Source organism: Erythrolamprus reginae, chromosome 3 (assembly GCF_031021105.1).
Source record: "Erythrolamprus reginae isolate rEryReg1 chromosome 3, rEryReg1.hap1, whole genome shotgun sequence".
Lineage (NCBI taxonomy): Eukaryota > Metazoa > Chordata > Lepidosauria > Squamata > Dipsadidae > Erythrolamprus > Erythrolamprus reginae.
In genome coordinates this window covers 17,541,581-17,560,357 of record NC_091952.1, presented here as the reverse complement: position 1 = coordinate 17,560,357, position 18,777 = coordinate 17,541,581, and the positions used below count along the sequence as shown (strand labels likewise).

The 18,777-nt window shown below is 41.1% G+C and overlaps 1 protein-coding gene across 2 annotated transcripts in view; it reads left to right on the top strand.

Moving 5' to 3' along the window:
• The window catches only part of VAPB (VAMP associated protein B and C), a 95,433-nt gene that overhangs the window by 62,981 nt on the left and 13,675 nt on the right, over positions 1–18,777 (top strand). For both annotated transcript variants that reach the window (XM_070744552.1, XM_070744554.1), the window contains exons 3-4: positions 12,370–12,473; positions 16,471–16,551. In XM_070744552.1, coding sequence (XP_070600653.1) covers positions 12,370–12,473; positions 16,471–16,551 — 185 coding nt within the window. The remainder of the gene's footprint in view (positions 1–12,369; positions 12,474–16,470; positions 16,552–18,777) is intronic.

Here is an 18,777-nt window from a genome sequence, read left to right as displayed (position 1 = left end):
CTTTTATATTATGTTCCGAGTAGCTTGCAGAATCTCTGGTTTTGGACTCCACTATCTTAGAATTCTGGATATATATATATTTTCCTCCAGCAAGTTGAGAGGCTGGGGAAGGATAGAAGTTGCTGAAAGGGGATAGAATTTGCTGGAAGGTTTCCAAATGTTGCAGATCTGGGGTCAAATTTCAATCTCATATTTTTGAGAAGTACCGCATTTTCCAGACTATATTTTATTTATTTTATTTATTTAATTGGATTTGTATGCCGCTCCTCTCCGAGGACTCGGGGTGGCTCACAGCATATATAAAAACAGAACAATAATGTAAATCCAATTAATACTACAATTTAAAAACAATTAAAAGAAAAACTTATCGACCAAACATTCAGCAATCATACTTAAAGCATTCATTGGTCAGGGGGAAGATCTAAAAGTCCCAAGCCTGGCGGCAAAGATGAGTTTTTAAGCTCTTTTGGAAGGCGAGGAGGGTGGGGACAGTGCAAATCTCTGGGGGGAGTTGATTCCAGAGGGTCGGGGCTCCCACAGAGAAGGCTCTTCCCCTAGGTCCCGCCAGCCGACATTGTTTGGTCGACGGGACCCTAAGGAGGCCAACTCTGTAGGACCTCACCAGTTGCTGGGATTCGTGTGGCAGAAGGCGGTCTCGGAGATAATCTGGTCCTGTGCCATGTAGGGCTTTATAGGTCATAACCAACACTATAAGATGCACCATTGTATAAGACACACCAAGATTTCGAAGAGGTAAGTAAGGAAAAGTGTTTGTCCTACATCCCCCCAGGAGCATTCTGCAGGCCTCCCAACCCCTCTATGTGTTCTGTTTTTTGTAAAAATGGGCTCAGTTTTTGCAAAAACAGGGCACACACAGGTTTGGGAGGCCTGCAGAGACCCGCTGGGGGAAGAAAAAAAACACCCCCGTTTTGCAAAAAATCTGCCCATTTTTCACCCATTTGTTTTGCAAAACTGGGATTCCCCCCCCCCCCAGTCCCTAGAAGCACTCTACAGGTCTCCCAAACCCTCTGTGTACCCCATTTTTGCAAAAAACAGGGTGCGCAGAGGATTTGGGAAGGCCTACAGACTGCTCCTGGGGGCTGGAGAGAAGGCAGAAATGCCTCTGGTTTTGCAAAAAAAAAACCAAACCCAACCCATTTTTCACCCTTTTTTTTTTTCAAAAGCAGAGGTGTCTTTGGTTTGTCCCAGCCCCCAGGAGCACTCTGCAGACCTCCCAAACCCTCTGCACACACTTTTTTTGTGAAAAATGGGGCGCAGGGGCAGGTTTTCAGGAGGCCAAAAATGGCTGTATTTGGTGTATAAGATGCACCAACATTTCCACCCTCTTTTAGAGGGGAACAAGATGCGCCTTATACTTTGAAAAATACGGTAATAATCCATTACTTTCAGCATATTTTTCTAGTAACGTAAGAAAAAGGCATATGGTATATTTCTGGTGTGTCCATTATGTATAGCCTATAGGCAGTGGTGTAATTACAATAAATTAGTATAAGTTTTCTTAATGTCTTGGTCAGATACCGAAAAAAAGATCCTGCCATATTTTTTTGAACCCTAAAATAAGCACTTGGCCTTATTGCCATGCACTCAAAAGCCTGATTGGGCTTATTATCAGGGGATGTCCTATTTTGGAGGAAACAGGGTATTTGCATTGGTTAGTGGGTGATTCATTTTCCAACAGTTTTCAATTACCTTGTGCTGGAATTTGTTGAGAAATAGAACATTTATAGAAGGGAAATGGATACACTTAATGATTAGTAATTCAATTGTATAAAACATGAAATGGAACAGTTTGTAGAGCCTTCAAGGGCTTAATTGATTCTAAAGGTCAGAGATTTGTATCCAGATTTTTGAAATGCTTAAATTTCTGTGAAAGTTGCAAATACTGATCATGTGATGCATGCCATTTGTCAAGTGCCCAAATTTCAATCAGGTGACCATTGGGTGACTGCAACAGTCATAAATGCAAGGACTGGTTATAAGTCACTTTTCTGCGCTGTTGTAATTTCAAACAGTCATTGTAAGTCCCTCTTGTCTAGGAAATGCATGTGTTGCCAAATCAAGCTGGCCGGAGTACTAGTTTTATAAGGAAATGTTATTTATTTATTTATTCATTCATTCATTTATTCATTTATTCATTCATTTATTTATTCATTTATTTATTCATTTATTTGTCCAATACACAAATACATAGGAAGAAAATAGACATGTGGTAATATATATAAGGGTAAAGGTGAACTTAGAGGAGAGGATATATGAAAGGAAGAGAATATATATGATAGGTGAAAGAGAGGAAAGACAATTGGACAGGGGGCGAAAGGCACACCAGTGCACTTACGTACGCCCCTTATTGGCCTCTTAGGAACCTGGAGAGGTCAATCGTGGAGAGTCTAAGGGAGAAATGTTGGGGGTTAGGGGTTGACACAATTGAGTCCGGTAATGAGTTCCACGCTTCGATAACTCAATTGTTGAAATCATATTTTTTACAGTCAAGTTTGGAGCGGTTCGTATTAAGTTTGAATCTGTTGCGTGCTCCTGTGTTATTGCGGTTGAAGCTGAAGTAGTCATTGACCAGTAGGACGTTGCAGCATATGATCTTGTGGGCAATACTCAAATTGTGTTTTGATCTGTTCCTTTTTATTGCGGGAGATTCTGAAGATGGCAGCTGGAAGAAGAGCTGGGCAGATATTTTCATCAGTGTCACCAGTTTAATTTTGCTTATTTCATCAGTGTGTGATCTTAATTTCTTGTACAACTTTCTATAAAACACGTCTTCATTAGCATGTTTCCTTTTATCTTGCATGCCTATCTACCTCTTGAGCCCATAGACGAGACCTTAAAACTTGGAATGACAAAGCACTTGACTAAAAGTAATGAATATCAAATATTTAAGAGCACCAGCTGTTGTCTCTGCTGAATCACACTCATTACAAGCCAGGCTAGAAGATCATTCCTTTCTTTGTTTTAACAGTCTGATAGGAAAGGGTGGCCAGTGTTTGGCCTTGGCAAAATTCAAGGAGGATGAGATTTTATAACTGTTGATAATTACCAGGATTGTTTTGTTACCTCCCTTTGGCCCTAAATCCATCTTCCCTAGATTTAGGACAGAAATGTCCCGGAAAACTGTTATCAGTGTCTCAAGGCCTTGTCATAATAATGCAAAGCGTGGTATCCATTTCATAAATATTAAAAGAGGCCAAATACTGAACAGCCTCCCCCCCCTAAAGGCACCATTTCTAATGAAATATCCAGAGCACCTCTGCAGTGAATTGTTTGAATTTAAATGAACTTTTTGTAGCTATACTTCTGCTAGTTATTATTATTATTATTATTTAATTAATTAATTAATAAATTAAGATTTGTATGCCGCCCCTCTCCGAGGACTCAGAGTGGTTAACAACAACAGTAACAATACAATACAAATCTAATGTTAAAAGACAAAGTTAAGAAACCCACTATCATTAAAAAACAGGCAAGCTACACAATTGCACCGTACTCAAGTCCTACTCACTCAGGGCGGGCATCAATCCCCCTCTTCTAATATGATCTAATAGGGATTATATTCCAAGTATCCCCAGTTATCAAAGATAGGAACTACAATAGAAACATAGAAGATGGACGGCAGAAAAAGACCTCATGGTCCAACTAGTCTGCCCTTATACTATTTCCTGTATTTTATCTTAGCATGGATAGCCGCCCCGAGTTTGCGGAGAGGGGCGGCATATAAATCCAATAAATCTAATCCAATAAATCTAATCTATGTTTATCCCAGGCATGTTTAAATTCAGTGACTGTGGATTTACCAACCATGTCTGCTGGAAGTTTGTTCCAAGCATCTACTACTCTTTCAGTAAAATAATATTTTCTCACGCTGCTTCTGATCTTTCCCCCAACTAACCATAGCTTTATATAGTTTATAGTTTAGTTGTTATATCTGACTTCTTTTTATTGCCTTAGTAATTTTTATACTGTTGTAAGCCGCCCTGAGTCCTTCGGGATTGGGCGGCGTGGAAGTTGAATAAATAAAAAATAATATATTTGGGCATGATGATAGTGAAGGACATCTACTATTCAACGTGCAATGAAGCAGAGAATTTTTCCTGAATAAAATATGCAGTTTGCTAAAGAGAGTTTCTGACTTCAGTCTTCTGAGGTTCCTTGTGTAGAGCAGACCTCACTTTTTAAAGAAATGGCTAGTTAGTATGTCCTGTAAGGCCTCATTGGCTGATTGATTTATTATTATTATTATTATTATTATTATTATTATTATTATTATTATTAATTAGATTTGTATGCCGCCCCTCTCAGAAGACTGATTGATTGATTGATTGATTGATTGATTGATTGATTGATTGATTGTTAGAGTGGAAAGAGACCATGCAGGTCATCAAGTCCAACCCTCTGAGCAGGAAATCTATAGCATCCCAGCCAAATGGCTGTTCCACTGGTTGATTCCCTTGCCTGCTCATGTGATCCATTATAGAACTCCTTAACTCAGCCATTTTTCTCCTTTCATAGTATTTTACTATGCTGTTGTTTCTATAACTATCTCTCCTCAGCTTCCCCTAATGTACTGGGAAGTAAGAGGAAAGGAAGGGTGAGGTCCTGCAGTCTGAAGCATTGTCGAAGAATGGGAGAGAACTGGGCGGAAGGTCAGTTTGGCTTGAGTGATAATGGATATAATATGATTTCCATCACAGGAAGAGAGGTTAACGTAAGAGAAGGTCAAGCCTGAGAGGAAGTGTGTCATCAATTCCCAAATTTTTTTAAAAGAGGGCTTGATAAGAAGTTTGGGGTGCCAAATAAAAACAGAGCACAACTGATATGTGTAAGAAAATGTTATTTTTTGGAAGATTGTTCACAGTGTCAACCAGCCAGGCTCACTTAGCAAGTAGACGTGGATTCTTGTTCAACTCACAGTGTCCACGCAATGCCTTGTGTTAGATGGGTGACCTTGAGCCAGCCCTAGGAAGGAAGCAATGGCAAACCGCTTCTAAAACAATCTTGCCAAGAAAATTGCAAGGATTTGTCCAGACAGTCTCTGAGAATCAGACATGATTGAAAATAAGGGAAAAAAGTTTTGTGCTTTGGTGGAGAACAAAACTCTTCATTGGATAGAGACAACTATGGATTTTACTTACTTTGAAATGTTCACTTGTTTTTGTTCTATGTTAATCTCTTGGATTCATTTAACTGAGGGATAAAAAATTTTTGCTCCCAATTGTCAAGGAGTAAGTAAAAATCCCCAGTACTAGCAGTGCACAGTGCACATCATGTTTTTTAAAATCTAGTTTCTTTTTTCAAATTTCATTTACAACCATTGTGGCATCCTCGTGGTCACACAATTGAAATTTGGGTGCTCAGCAGCCAGTATTTATTTATGATAATTGCAGTGTCCCAAGGTCATATGACAGTGATGGCGAACCTATTGCATGGGTGTCACAGGTGGCACGCGGAGCCATATCTGCTGGCAGGCGGGTCATTACTCTAGCTCAGCTGCAATGTGCATGTGTGTTCTGGCCAGCTGATTTTTGGCTCAGGCAGAGGTTCTGGGAGGGCATTTTTGGCTTCCAGAGAGCCTCCGGGTGGATGAAGGGGGGCGTTTTTACCCTCCCCCAGCTCCAGGGAAGCCTTTGGAGCCTGAGGAGGGCAAAACAGGAGCCTACTGGGCCCACCAGAAATTGGGAAACAGGCTGTTTTTAGCCTCCAGAGGGCAGGAGAACCTGTTTTCGCCTTCCCCCGGGCATTGAATTATGGATGTGGGCACTCACGCATGTTCAATAGTGCGTGCGCATGCTCTTTTGGCACCTGAGAAAAAAAAGGTTCATCATCACTGTCATATGATCACCTTTTTCAACCTTCTCACAAGCAAAAATTAACTGGGGAAGCCTGATTCATTTAACATCCTTGTAATAGCTTCAGACCAGAATACATCCGGGTCCGCCTTCTGCCGCACGAATCCCAGCGACCGGTTAGGTTCCACGGAGTCGGTCTTCTTCGTGTCCCGTCAACTAAACAATGTCGTCTGGCGGGACCCAGGGGAAGAGCCTTCTCTGTGGCGACTCCGATTCTCTGGAACCAGCTCCCCCCGGAGATCAGAATTGCCCCCACCCTCCTTTCCTTTCGTAAGCTCCTTAAAACCCACCTCTGTCATCAGGCTTGGGGGAACTGAACTACCCTTTTCCCCCTAGGCCTATACAATTTATGCATGGTATGTTTGTGTGTATGTTTGGTTTTAATAAGGGTTTTTAAATTATTTTAAACATTACTGTTGTTAGCCACCCCGAGTCTACAGAGAGGGGCGGCATACAAAGCCAATAAATAAATAAATAAGGAAGGAAGGAAGGAAGGAAGGAAGGAAGATTGTGGCAAGAAGGGTCATAAAACGGGTAAAACTCACTTAACGACTGCCTTGCTTAGCAATGGAAATTTTGGGCTCGATTATGGAACCATTAGAAACTTTTCACCGAACGTTGATAGAGAAGTTACTTTAATGTTTACAATCAAGTAAGAGTGGGCACATTGTGTTTTTAAACATTTTAACTGACTCATAGCTGAAAAATCAGCAGATTTCTCATGTGCGCGAAAGTTGTCTGTTCTTCGTGACAACAGAGTCAGTATTTGTACTTTCAATAAGGAGAACAAGCAGATGCTGTTTACAACTTTTATAATGAATTCTCTTCGCTGTTTATAGCAGCAGCATTACTGCATGTCCCTTTGATGTAACCAAATTATAAGCTTCTAGTAAAAACTGGTTCTGTTGATAAATTTTGAGACTTTCGAAGGTTTTTTTTTCCTTTTGCCAATTCAGTGCATGGTTTTCTCAGTTGTAGTTATTTTAAAATCTGAGATTACAATACAGGATGATGCAGGTATTTTTTTTAAAAAAAATCAATTTATGGACAGTTGCAATTCTATTTAAATATTTAAGGTTGTATATTAAACACAATAAAAGCAAGCGGTCAGGCATATTGAAAAAGAAATATTGAAAAGAAATTAGAACAACAGTACACAATTGGGATGTCTTCTTCCTGATAGGAATTCCAGCCATCCAGTAACCCAATACCCCCCCCAAAAAACCCACCAGGTTTTTTCACACCTTTCTAAATATCCAAAAATGTAGGGGCACATCTTAAGGGCAAGTACCACAATAGAAAAATCATGCATCTTTAAGTCCCATCAGATGGCATTGCTTCAGAAAAGGACCCCAGAGTCTTTGTACCCTATTAGAGCTTGTGGGACTTGCTCTCACAGGAAGTAGTAGCCCTGAAAATACAATCCTGTATCACATAAGGCTTTATAGATGATAACCAGTATCTTCCCTTTAGATTTCTTTCAAAGCCTTCTATGTCATCCAAGTATTGGTGCTGCTATGTTGGATGCTGCTATGCTGCTATACTGTTAAAGTAGGAAGAACAAAATTTCAGTTCAATAAGACAGAGAAGGCAAACTTCATTGTAGAGAGTATCAGACTCCCCTATGCTGAACTGGTTCATACTTTTAAGTCCTTCTGGACTCATAACTCCTGCTTGAAGAGCAGATGGGGGGGGGGGGACGAATTGTAGGAGGGACATTTGTCCAATTATATCTACACAGTTGCAACCATTCCTATTCAAGAGGGAAATTTATTTATTTATTTATTTATTTATTTATTTATTTATTTATTTATTTATTTATTTATTTATTTATTTATTTATTTATTTATTTATTTGATTTTTTAATGCCGTCCTTCTCCTTAGACTCAGGGCGGCTTACAACATGTTAGCAATGGCACTTTTTAACGGAGCTAGGCTATTGCCCCCACAATCCGGGTCCTCATTTTGCCCACCTCGGAAGGATGCAAGGCTGAGTCAACCTTGAGCTGGTGATGAGATTTGAACTGCTGACCTTCAGATCTACAGTCAGCTTCAGTGGCCTGCAGTACAGCAATATTTTCATGGTCACTGCTGTATTGGTCATTTTTGATTCAACTTTATTTTCTCCTGCTTCAAGAATGTGTCCGTATGTGTTTGTTACTGGAGATTGTTTCTAGCTGCTTTGATATAATTGCCTTATTTTATATTCCAATTGCTTTACTGAATTGGAGAACGTTGGCTGCTCAGAATACTACACAATTAGATTAGCATAAATGAACAAGCAAACCTATGGAGAGGGGCGGCGTACAAATCTAATAAATGAATAAATAAAATAAATAAACCTAAAGCTGTCTGTGTTTTATATAGCTCCTTACCTAAGCAGTTCTTCTCATGTCTACAATGTGTAGGACTCCTTGTTCCATATGAATGAAATATTTTGCAGTAGAATCTTTCAAGAAAGTTTATCCACCAATTCACTGAATAAGTTTTCTAAATTAGCAATCTAAAACAATACTTACTCATTTGGGTGTTGAATTCTTGATGTTCTCTGAGCTTGGTTGTTTTCCTGCTTTTATTTCACTACCAGTACATTGATGATGTTACTTACGCTGGTAGTGAAATGTCTGGAGAAAAACAACCAGGTTCTGAGAACACCGATGACTTGGCAGATCAGTCCTTAGCCACACATGTTCTTTACTATTAGAACGACCATATTTTCGGAATATAAGGTGCATCTTTCCCACCCTAAAAGAGGGTGGAAATGTCGGAGTGTTTTATACACTGAATGCAGCCATTTTTGCTGTCCCGAAGCGCCACCCGCTGCCACCCGCTGCCACCTGCAGAGAGCTCTTTGGTGCTGGGGAATGGCAAAAATGCTAATTTTTGCAAAAAAAATGGGTGGACAACTGCCCATTTTTCTCAAAAATGGGGGCACTTTTGCCAGCACCAAGAGCTGTCTTAAGGTTCCCCAGTCCCTTTCCCCACCCCATTTTTGTGAAAAAAATGGTGAAAAATGGCCCCCTTTTTTGCCTTCTAATTACCCGATTATCATGACTGGAAGAGGAATTCTGAGAGTTTAAGTCCACTAGTCTTAAAGCTGTTAAGTTTGAAAACCTCTGGGTTAGGAATTAGGGGTGCAAGGGAATTCAAACTTGGGAAGTTTAAGACTTGTGGACTTCAACTCCCATTCCTGAGCTAGCATGACTGGAGGAGGAATTCTGGGAGTTGAAGTCCACAAGTCTTAAAATTGTCAAGTTTGAAGTTTGTAAAAAGTGTACATGGTTATAAAAAGTACAGTGGTACCTCGACATACGAGTTTAATTCGTTCCAGACCCGAGCTCGTAAGTAGATCAACTCGTATCTCGAATGAATTTTCCCCATATGAATTAATGTAAATAATTCTAATTGGTTCTAGCCCTCAAAAAAGTCCCAAAGTTAGCCTAAATTATGAAAAAAGACATGTTTTTAATTAATAAATGTACATGCAACACGTATAAATAAACAATAAAGTAAATAATGAAAAGAGACATGTACAAAATACAATAAGAAAATGTATAAAACACAGTACAGTAACCTTTCCTTGGCGACAGACGAGTGCGGCTGTGTACTGTAGGCTACGTAAACAACACTTTCTTAAACTATCATAAATGTAAACAAAACAACAATTCCATAGTTAAATGGTATAAAACTGTAAAAATATTCTTAACTTGTAAACTAACATGCGCCCTAACACATGCGAATGGCCAAGATAACCGGAAGCAAGGGGATTCTGGGTCAGAGAGGCGATGCGCCAACTAGCGGTAGCATCCTGAAGCTCGGCTCGTATCCCGAATTTGAGCTTGGGTGTTGAACAGAAATTTCGCTCGTGTCGCGGCTCGTAACTTGGAATACTCGCATGTGGAGCAGCTCGTATCTAGAGGTACCACTGTATTTTGATACACTGATATTTTATTAAATAATATATTACTACACCATTTGGTTCAGAATACTTTTCCCTTATTTTCCACCTCTAAAATCTAGGTGGGTCTTATACTCCGAACAATGCAGTAGTTAAGATTAGAAAACTATGGAGCTACAAGCTTATGCACACCATCAGTTATAGAAACACATTTGGGCCACTTAACTTCTCAGGCTATCTTGCCAGCCTCTCTGTCAGCTTCTTTTTCCTTCTCTCAGCCCAGCCTACCTCACAAGGATGGTGTGCATAAAGATTGGACAAGGAAATGATCACCTTGAGATCTTTTGAGAAAATGTAACAAATAATATTAAATTATTTATATGGAGAGGGGCGGCATGCAAATCTAATAAATTGTCCCAAGGACAATTCCATCTGTCCGTCCATTACCCTGGTGGGGGGAACTACTGACCCCCTCAGAGAGGGTTCGCAACTTGGGCATCCTCCTCAATCCACAGCTGACATTGGAACATCATCTTTCGGCTGTGGCGAGGAGGGCGTTTGCCCAGGTCCGCCTGGTGTACCAGTTGCGGCCCTATTTGGACAGGGAGTCACTGCTCACAGTCGCTCATGCCCTCATCACCTCGAGGTTCGATTACTGCCACGCTCTCTACATGGGGCTACCTCCGAAAAGTGTTCGGAAACTTCAGATGTGCAGAACGCGGCCGCGAGAGCCATCGTGGGGCCTCCTAGATTCGCCCACGTTTCTGCAACACTCCGTGGCCTGCATTGGCTGCCAATCAGTTTCCAGTCACAATTCAAAGTGTTAGTTTTGACCTTTAAAGTCCTGCATGGCATTGGACCAGAGTACCTCTGGAACCGCCTGCTACCACACGAATCCCAGCGACCGACAAGGTCCCACAGAGTTGGCCTTCTCCGGGTCCAGTCAACCAAACAGTATCGTTTGGCGGGCCCCAGGGAAAGAGCCTTCTCTGTGGCAGCCCCGGCCCTCTGGAATCAACTCCCCCTGGAGATTAGAACTGCCCCCCACTCCTTGTCTTTCGTAAATTACTCAAGACCCATCTATACCGCCAGGCATGGGAGAGTTGAGACACCTTTCCCCCAGGCTTTTTTATATTTATGTTTGGGTATGTATATGTTGTTTGCTTTTTTAAATATGATAGGGTTTTATGTGCTTTTTAATATTAGATTTGTTTTCACTGGAATATTGTTTTTATTATTGTTGTGAGCTGCCCCGAGTCTTCGGAGAGGGGCGGCATACAAATCTAATAAATTGAATTGAATTATTATTATTATTATTATTATTATTATTATTATTATTATTATTATTATTAAATCGCAAAGCTATTAGACATATGTAGTATAAAATATGCTGGTGCTCATCTACTAGATGTATTTGTGTTGAAGAATCTACCACAGTATTGTGTATAAAAGAATAGATCAAGTCCACCGCAATTTGAGATGCTTTTTTGGATGTACTTCTTGGAAATGACTATGACTTTGGCATGCAGCGTCCTTAGATCCGATTGCATTACATCCAGTTCTGGGCTGCATCATTGCTTTGCATGACTCAGTGGTGCCACCTCTGCTGAATCATCTATTTTAGTGGGCAAGTAGTAGGTATACCATGTTACACTGCAGTCATTCCCTGGCTGGTTTACAATGCTAGCAAAGCTAATAGGAGCTGGGAGGATAGGGAAGCATGGATATAGTGATCCATTTGGGAAGTCACTTTGGTACACGAGGCCGGGTTTTTCTTAGCTTTCCAGGAAAGGCGATAAGTGTGCTGGGCCGGCAACCATAACTATATGACAACTGTGTGGAATGGAATAGAATAGAATAGAATACTTTATTGACCAAGTGTGATTGGGCACACAAGGAATTTGTCTTGGTGCATATGCTCTCAATATACATAAAAGAAAATACAGTGTTCCCTCAATTTTCGCGGGGGATGCGTTCCAAGACTGCCCGCGAAAGTCGAATTTCCGCAAAGTAGAGATGCGGAAGTAAATACACTATTTTTGGCTATGAACAGTATCCCAAGCCTTCCCTTAACACTTTAAACTCCTAAATTTACAATTTCCCATTCCCTTAGCAACCATTTAGATTATTACTCACCATGTTTATTTATTAAAGTTTATTTTAAAAAATGTTTTTTAAAGGCAGATGAAAGTTTGGCAATGACATATGACATCATTGGGCGGGAAAAACCGTGGTATGGGGGGGGGGAAACCGTAAAGTATTTTTTAATTAATATTTTTGAAAAACCGTGGTATAGACGTTCCGCAAAGTTCGAACCTGCGAAAATCGAGGAAACACTGTATAGATTTGTCAAGAATCGTGTGGTCCAACAATTAATGATTGTCATAGGGGTCAAATAAGCAATGAAGAAGCAATCAATATTAATAAAAAATCTTAGGATGCAAGCAACAAATTATAGTCCTATAGTCCTAAGTGGGAGGAAAAGGGTGATGGGAATGATGAGAAAAAAAATAGTAGAAATAGAAGTGCAGACTTAGTAAAGTCTGTAGGTGTAAAGTCTTAGTAGGTGTCCTGACTCAACGATGATTTCTCTTTCAGTGATGCTACAGCCTTTTGATTATGACCCTAATGAGAAAAGTAAACATAAGTTCATGGTCCAGTCGATGTTTGCGCCACCTGATACTTCAGACATGGAAGCAGTAGTGAGTATCGGAAGCTTTTCAATGTTCATGAACATCTTTTCTCTTAAAAGGTTTATGATTTTGGCCACTTTCTGAAGCATATTGAGCAAGTGAGCTAGAGGAAGATAAAGATCTGACTTTGGCCTCATGTTATATTTGCATAATATGATGGTACCTCTACACTAAAACACATGTGTTATGGGAATGGTGCGATTATGTCTTCTCTGTGAACTTTTTATGATAGATTAATATCTACAGAAGAGATTTTTATATGTTTGGAAATCAGTAGTTTGTGGGAGAGGAGGCCACCTGATTTCATAGCATGGTTGCCACTGATGTGATATACCAGTGATGTCGAACCCTTTTTTCCCCTCGGGTAGCAAAAAGAATGTGCACGCATGCTATCGTGCATGCACAAGTGCCCACACCCATAATTCAATCCCTGGGGAAGGCAAAAACAGCTTCCCCTGCCCCCCAAGCCCTCTGGAGGCCAGAAATGGCCTGTTTCCCAACTTCTGGTGGGCCCAGTAGGCTTGTATTTTGCCCTCCCCAGGCTCCAAAGGCATCCCTGGAGCTGAAGGAAACATTCCCATCCCCCTGGAGGCTCTCTGAAAGCCTAAAATGCCCTACCAGAGCCTCTATGCGAGCCAAAATCAGCTGGCTGGCACACATATGCATGTTGGAGCTGAGCTAGGGCAATTATTATTATTATTATTATTATTATTATTATTATTATTATTATTATTTATTGGATTTGTATGCCGCCCCTCTCCGCAGACTCGGGGCGGCTAACAACAGCAGTAAAACAGTACAACAAAATCCAATATTAAAAAAAAAACCTGTTAAAAACCCTTTGGAATGCTGTGTTCAGTTCTGGAGACCTCACCTACAAAAAGATATTGACAAAATTGAACGGGTCCAAAGACGGGCTACAAGAATGGTGGAAGGTCTTAAGCATAAAACGTATCAGGAAAGACTTAATGAACTCAATCTGTATAGTCTGGAGGACAGAAGGAAAAGGGGGGACATGATCGAAACATTTAAATATATTAAAGGGTTAAATAAGGTCCAGGAGGGAACTGTTTTTAATAGGAAAGTGAACACAAGAACAAGGGGACACAATCTGAAGTTAGTTGGGGGAAAGATCAAAAGCAACATGAGAAAATATTATTTTACTGAAAGAGTAGTAGATCCTTGGAACAAACTTCCAGCAGATGTGGTAGATAAATCCACAGTAACTGAATTTAAACATGCCTGGGATAAACATATATCCATCCTAAGATAAAATACAGAAAATAGTATAAGGGCAGACTAGATGGACCATGAGGTCTTTTTCTGCCGTCAGACTTCTATGTTTCTATGTTTCTATGTTTCTTATTATAAAACCAAACATACATACAGACATATCATGCATAAAATTGAAACGGCCTTTGGGGAAAGAGTATCTCAGTTACCCCATGCCTGGCGGCAGAGGTGGGTTTTAAGCAGCTTACGAAAGGCAAGGAGGGTGGGGGCAATTCTAATCTCTGGGGGGGGAGTTGGTTCCAGAGGGCCGGGGCCGCCACAGAGAAGGCTCTTCCCCTGGGTCCCGCCAAGCGACATTGTTTGGTTGACAGGACCCGGAGAAGACCCACTCTGTGGGACCTAACTGGTCGCTGGGATTCGTGCGGCAGAAGTGTGCCACCCATGGCCCCCGTGCCATAGGTTCGCCATCACTGGTGAGTATACTGTTCCGAGTGGAGAATTTGAACTGTGTTTTAACTGTACACATGCTATCCACGTCTGAATTAACCAGCCATGCTCTTTCTACTTTCTGAATGGCTATCAAAGCATCAGAGTGTAATTGGTGGGAAAAGTTGTTAATCACTGTTCTTCTCTTTAAACATGCTTCACTATATAGAAAATAAAGCAGTGTTAAAGAGAGAAACTTGATTGCTGTAATTTGCTTTTATCCATCTGGTGATAGGACTGACTCCCCTGCACTAACACTCTGGAATACCCTTGTTGGACTATTCCCATTTTGATTCAGAGATCTGCAAATTTTGATGAGCTCAGTAGCCAATTGCTATTATTTATGGTTGCATTTCTTCTTCAGAAAAAAAATCCTTCCCTCTGCTTCTTCGGTGCTTTCCCGTGTAAAGGGTTTGAGTGGAAACATCCACAGATAGATGCCACTGCTCAAATAAAGGGGTTAAGCAACATGTGCTTCCCATGTTTACAGGCTGGCAAATGATCCAGTTGAATTACACAGCCAAATTTCAATAGCAAATTTCAGCTGCCAAGCAATCTTCCGTCTCCTTCCAAATTGGATGCTGATGAAATGGTGGGATTCCCTGATACTGCTTACATGCTCCCTTCCCATTTATACAGCGTTAAAGTTGGGAGCCAGAATGGTTCCCTATCTGCTGCCCCAGACAGAATGTTTGCTGGCTGTCCTCTTATATGTGCTCAGAGGTTACCTGGTTTTATGCCTATTTATTCCAATATAGGAGTCCTCAATAGTTTCAAGTATAATTGGATTTGTATGCCGCCCCTCTCTGAGGACTCGGGCCACCTCTCAGCATATAAAAGAGACAGTAGTAAACAATCCAATTAATATACAGTGTTCCCTCCCTTTTCGTGGGGGATGTGTTCCGAGACTACCCACGAAAGTCGAATTTCCGCGAAGTAGAGATGCGGAAGTAAATACAATATTTTTGGCTATGAAGAGTATCACAAGCCTTCCCTTAACACTTTAAACCCCTAAATTGAAATTTTCCATTCCGTTAGCAACCATTCAGATTATTACTCACCATGTTTATTTATTAAAGTTTATTTTAAAAAAATATTTATTAAAGGCGGACGAAAGTTTGGCGATAACGTGATGTCATCGGGTGGGAAAAACCGTGGGATAGGGAAAAAACCCGCAAAGTATTTTTTAATTAATATTTTTGAAAAACCGTGGTATAGACTTTTCGCAAAGTTCAAACCCGCGAAAATCGAGGGAACACTGTACACCAAAAACAATGCTTCAAATTTTAATAAAAAAAAAAAAATCCATTAACATTTCATTCAACAATCATACTAAGAAAGCAGGGGAAAGATTAATAACTCCAGGCCTGGCAGCAAAGATGAGTTTTCAAACTCTTTCGGAAGGCAAGGAGGGTGGGGGCAGTGCGAATCTCTGGGGGGAGCTGATTCCAGAGGGCTGGGGCCACCACAGAGAAGGCTTTTCCCCTAGGCTGACCCGCCAGCCGGACACTTTTCAAAGGTAGCCCCTTTGAATACTGGTAAGATCCCAGCAAAGAAGGATGCAAATGTCTACTGCAGGAGACTGTGACCAAAGTAAGTAGAAGTTATTGGTCACAAGCACCATTCATTCAGCATCATCATACATTCAGTCAGCCAGTGAATGAGTCTGTGTTAAATGAGAACTTATCTGTGTATAATTTGGCCCCTTTTTCCTCTCAGAGAACCAGGCAAATGAGTATCCTTTCTGAGGTTGAAGCAAAATAAGATATTAAATACATACCATGACAAATATTCAAGCTCAAATAAAATATTGCATTCCGTTTGGAGAATGGAGTGGTGTGGTGGGCCTAGAGATGGAGCTCTCGCCTCACAATCAGGAGGCTGTGAGTTCGATCCTAGGTAGAGGCATACATTTCTCTGAGAATATATCTGCTGAACAAAACTCCTCATTGGCGACAGGAAAGGCACCTGGCCATTAAAGCAATTCTGCTAGGTCCAGATTCCTCCCTCCAGGAATTATGGGCTCGTTAAATGAAGATGATGATGATTCCATTTGGAGAATCCTGAGGGACATTGGTGAAGCTCACTTCTAAACAAAAACATAAAATCTGTAGCTATGGGGGGAAAAAATCCATCTACCAGTTTTATTTACTTACTCAATGCAATGAAGGAGCCACTCAGTAGGTTGTAGTCTCAACAATAGTGTCCACATTATAAATACTGTAGTTTAATATAAATCCAAACATTCTTTTATTTAATAACTTTGTTACTTCTGTTTGTGCTGTAGTGGAAAGAAGCAAAACCAGAAGAACTCATGGATTCTAAACTTAAATGTGTGTTTGAGCTGCCAGCAGAAAACGATAAGCCCGTGAGTCCCTTTACTTTTTATGTGATTAAAAAAAGGCGAGAAAGAGATAGTAATGCAACTGAAAGTTCTTGTTTTAGGATTTAGCAGCAGATTTCATGGTCTCGATGTTCGTAATTGCTCAACAATAGTGTACAAAACAATTACAATTTATTTGTTTTCCTTCATTGGATTTTGATTCCTAAAATATACAGGATTAATTCTAGCGGCAATAGAGGGTTTTCTGGTTGTAGGAATAACAAGAAGCAAGGCATCTTTTCAAAATACAGTTTCATTAGCTTGATTTTAAGAATTCCAGCCTGTAACCCTTCAGATACGTTGGGAGTATAACTATCTTTGGGCAGACTAACCGGGTATTAGAGCTTCAACTGAAATATAGAAGGTTGGAGAAGAACAGATTGAAAAAGACCATGTCCCTTTATTCTGGTGCTTGCCACCTACTGTTTTTAAATGCTTTTGGATTAAAGAAGGATGTGGAAACTTTTTTATCTATAGATTGAGAACAGATCCTTAATTTTCAGCATTACTTTCAAAAATGTTGATGTTCTCCCCGTATAATATTCCAGTCTCTCTCATTTGGATGAAATCATAGCACAATGATGGTGAACCTTTTTTTCCTTGGGTGCCGAAAATGTGTGTCCGTGTACTATCGCACATGTGCAAGTGCCCACACCCATAATTCAGTGCCTGGGGATGTCGATATTGCCCTTCCCCCATCCCCTGGAGACTCTTCGGAAGTGGAAATTGCCCTCCCAGAGCCTCCGGGAAAGCCGAAAATCGGCTGGCTGGCACACACATGTACATTGGAATTGAACTAGGCTAACAGTCGCATGCCAGCATATATGGTGGCAACCGTGCCATAGGTTTGCCATCACTGTCATAGCATATATGCACACACAGCTTTCAAACTGTATAAGGTAGAGCAGCATATATCGCAATTTCTGCATTACACTTTTAGAATAGTGTCTGTTTGGAAAACCATATTGAATGAATATTGAGGCTTCCTTTACCCCGAATATAAAAGTACAAAGAGCCGGGGTGGCGCAGCAGGCAGAGTGCTGTACTGCAGGCCACTGAAGCTGACTGTAAATCTGTAGGTCAGCAGTTCAAATCTCATCACCGGCTCAAGGTTGACTCAGCCTTCCATCCTTCCGAAGTGGTTAAAATGAGGACCCGGATTTTGGGGCAATATGCTGACTCTAGGATTTAGGAATCTAATTCTTAGCCAGCAGGAAGTTGAAAGTTCTCAAGATGTCTCAAAAGGCTTGGAACTACAATTCCAGCACATTTGAAAGATGACAGTGGAGAAGGCTGGCGTAGGAAAAAGAGAGAAACATTGATTGCTTTATTTTTTTCTAAGCTCTCATAAACATTGAACTATAAAACAATGACTTGCATAAATTTAAACTTCTCCGTACTGAAGGAGCGGGTCCAGCAGTCACATGGGTTGCTCATGTCCAATCCGGTGGAACTGAGCCTAGTATTAAAAAAGCTTGCCGGATCCGCCCCTTCCCCAGAATTCGCTCAGTTCGCATATCCTGCGGTTGTATTGTGATAGCTCGTTTCAACATTCTAACACCTTCCCTTCGATCTTTTCCTTCAAAAATAGTAAGACTGTTTATCCTTATTTGTTTTACTTGCACTAGCGCCAGCCGTTTGCGGCTCGGCTTTTTTCCCTTGGAGAAGTTGCGGTTTCGTTTTCCCCCGGCGGTTTTGCCGTGTACGATCCCCGCGGCCGCTTGTGGATTCTTTTAATCCTTTGGCCTGGAGGTTCTAGTGCAAGTATTAATTGATTGCCTTATTGATTCTTTATTGCATATATATTAAAGGGCTTAAAAAAATACCTCCTGCGGAGTGAGACGGCTTTCTAGTCTCCTGGACTTAGTCGATCGCTTCCCCTTTAAGGCATATTCGGAGCGATTTTTCGGCGCGAAGGCCTTCGCGCCCTTTTTAAATCTAGGCCTCTCGTGTTGGCCTCCTGCCAGCCGCGTAGGCCTCAGTCCACCGCGTGGATCCTGGAGCGGGCCTTGGGGGTCCCAGGCTAAATTCTCCACCGGCTAAGCCTCCAACCAGAGTGCCTTGGTTTACTTAATTGAAAAGTTTAGGGAGGCTGGCCCCGCTGGATTTGGGGGCACGAACTCTGGGTTTGCCCAGATTGTCCTCACGTCTCAGCAGCTTCGAGGCCTCGAAGCAGGATCCATTCCTCTTGGGAAGTCCTTCAAATTCTTC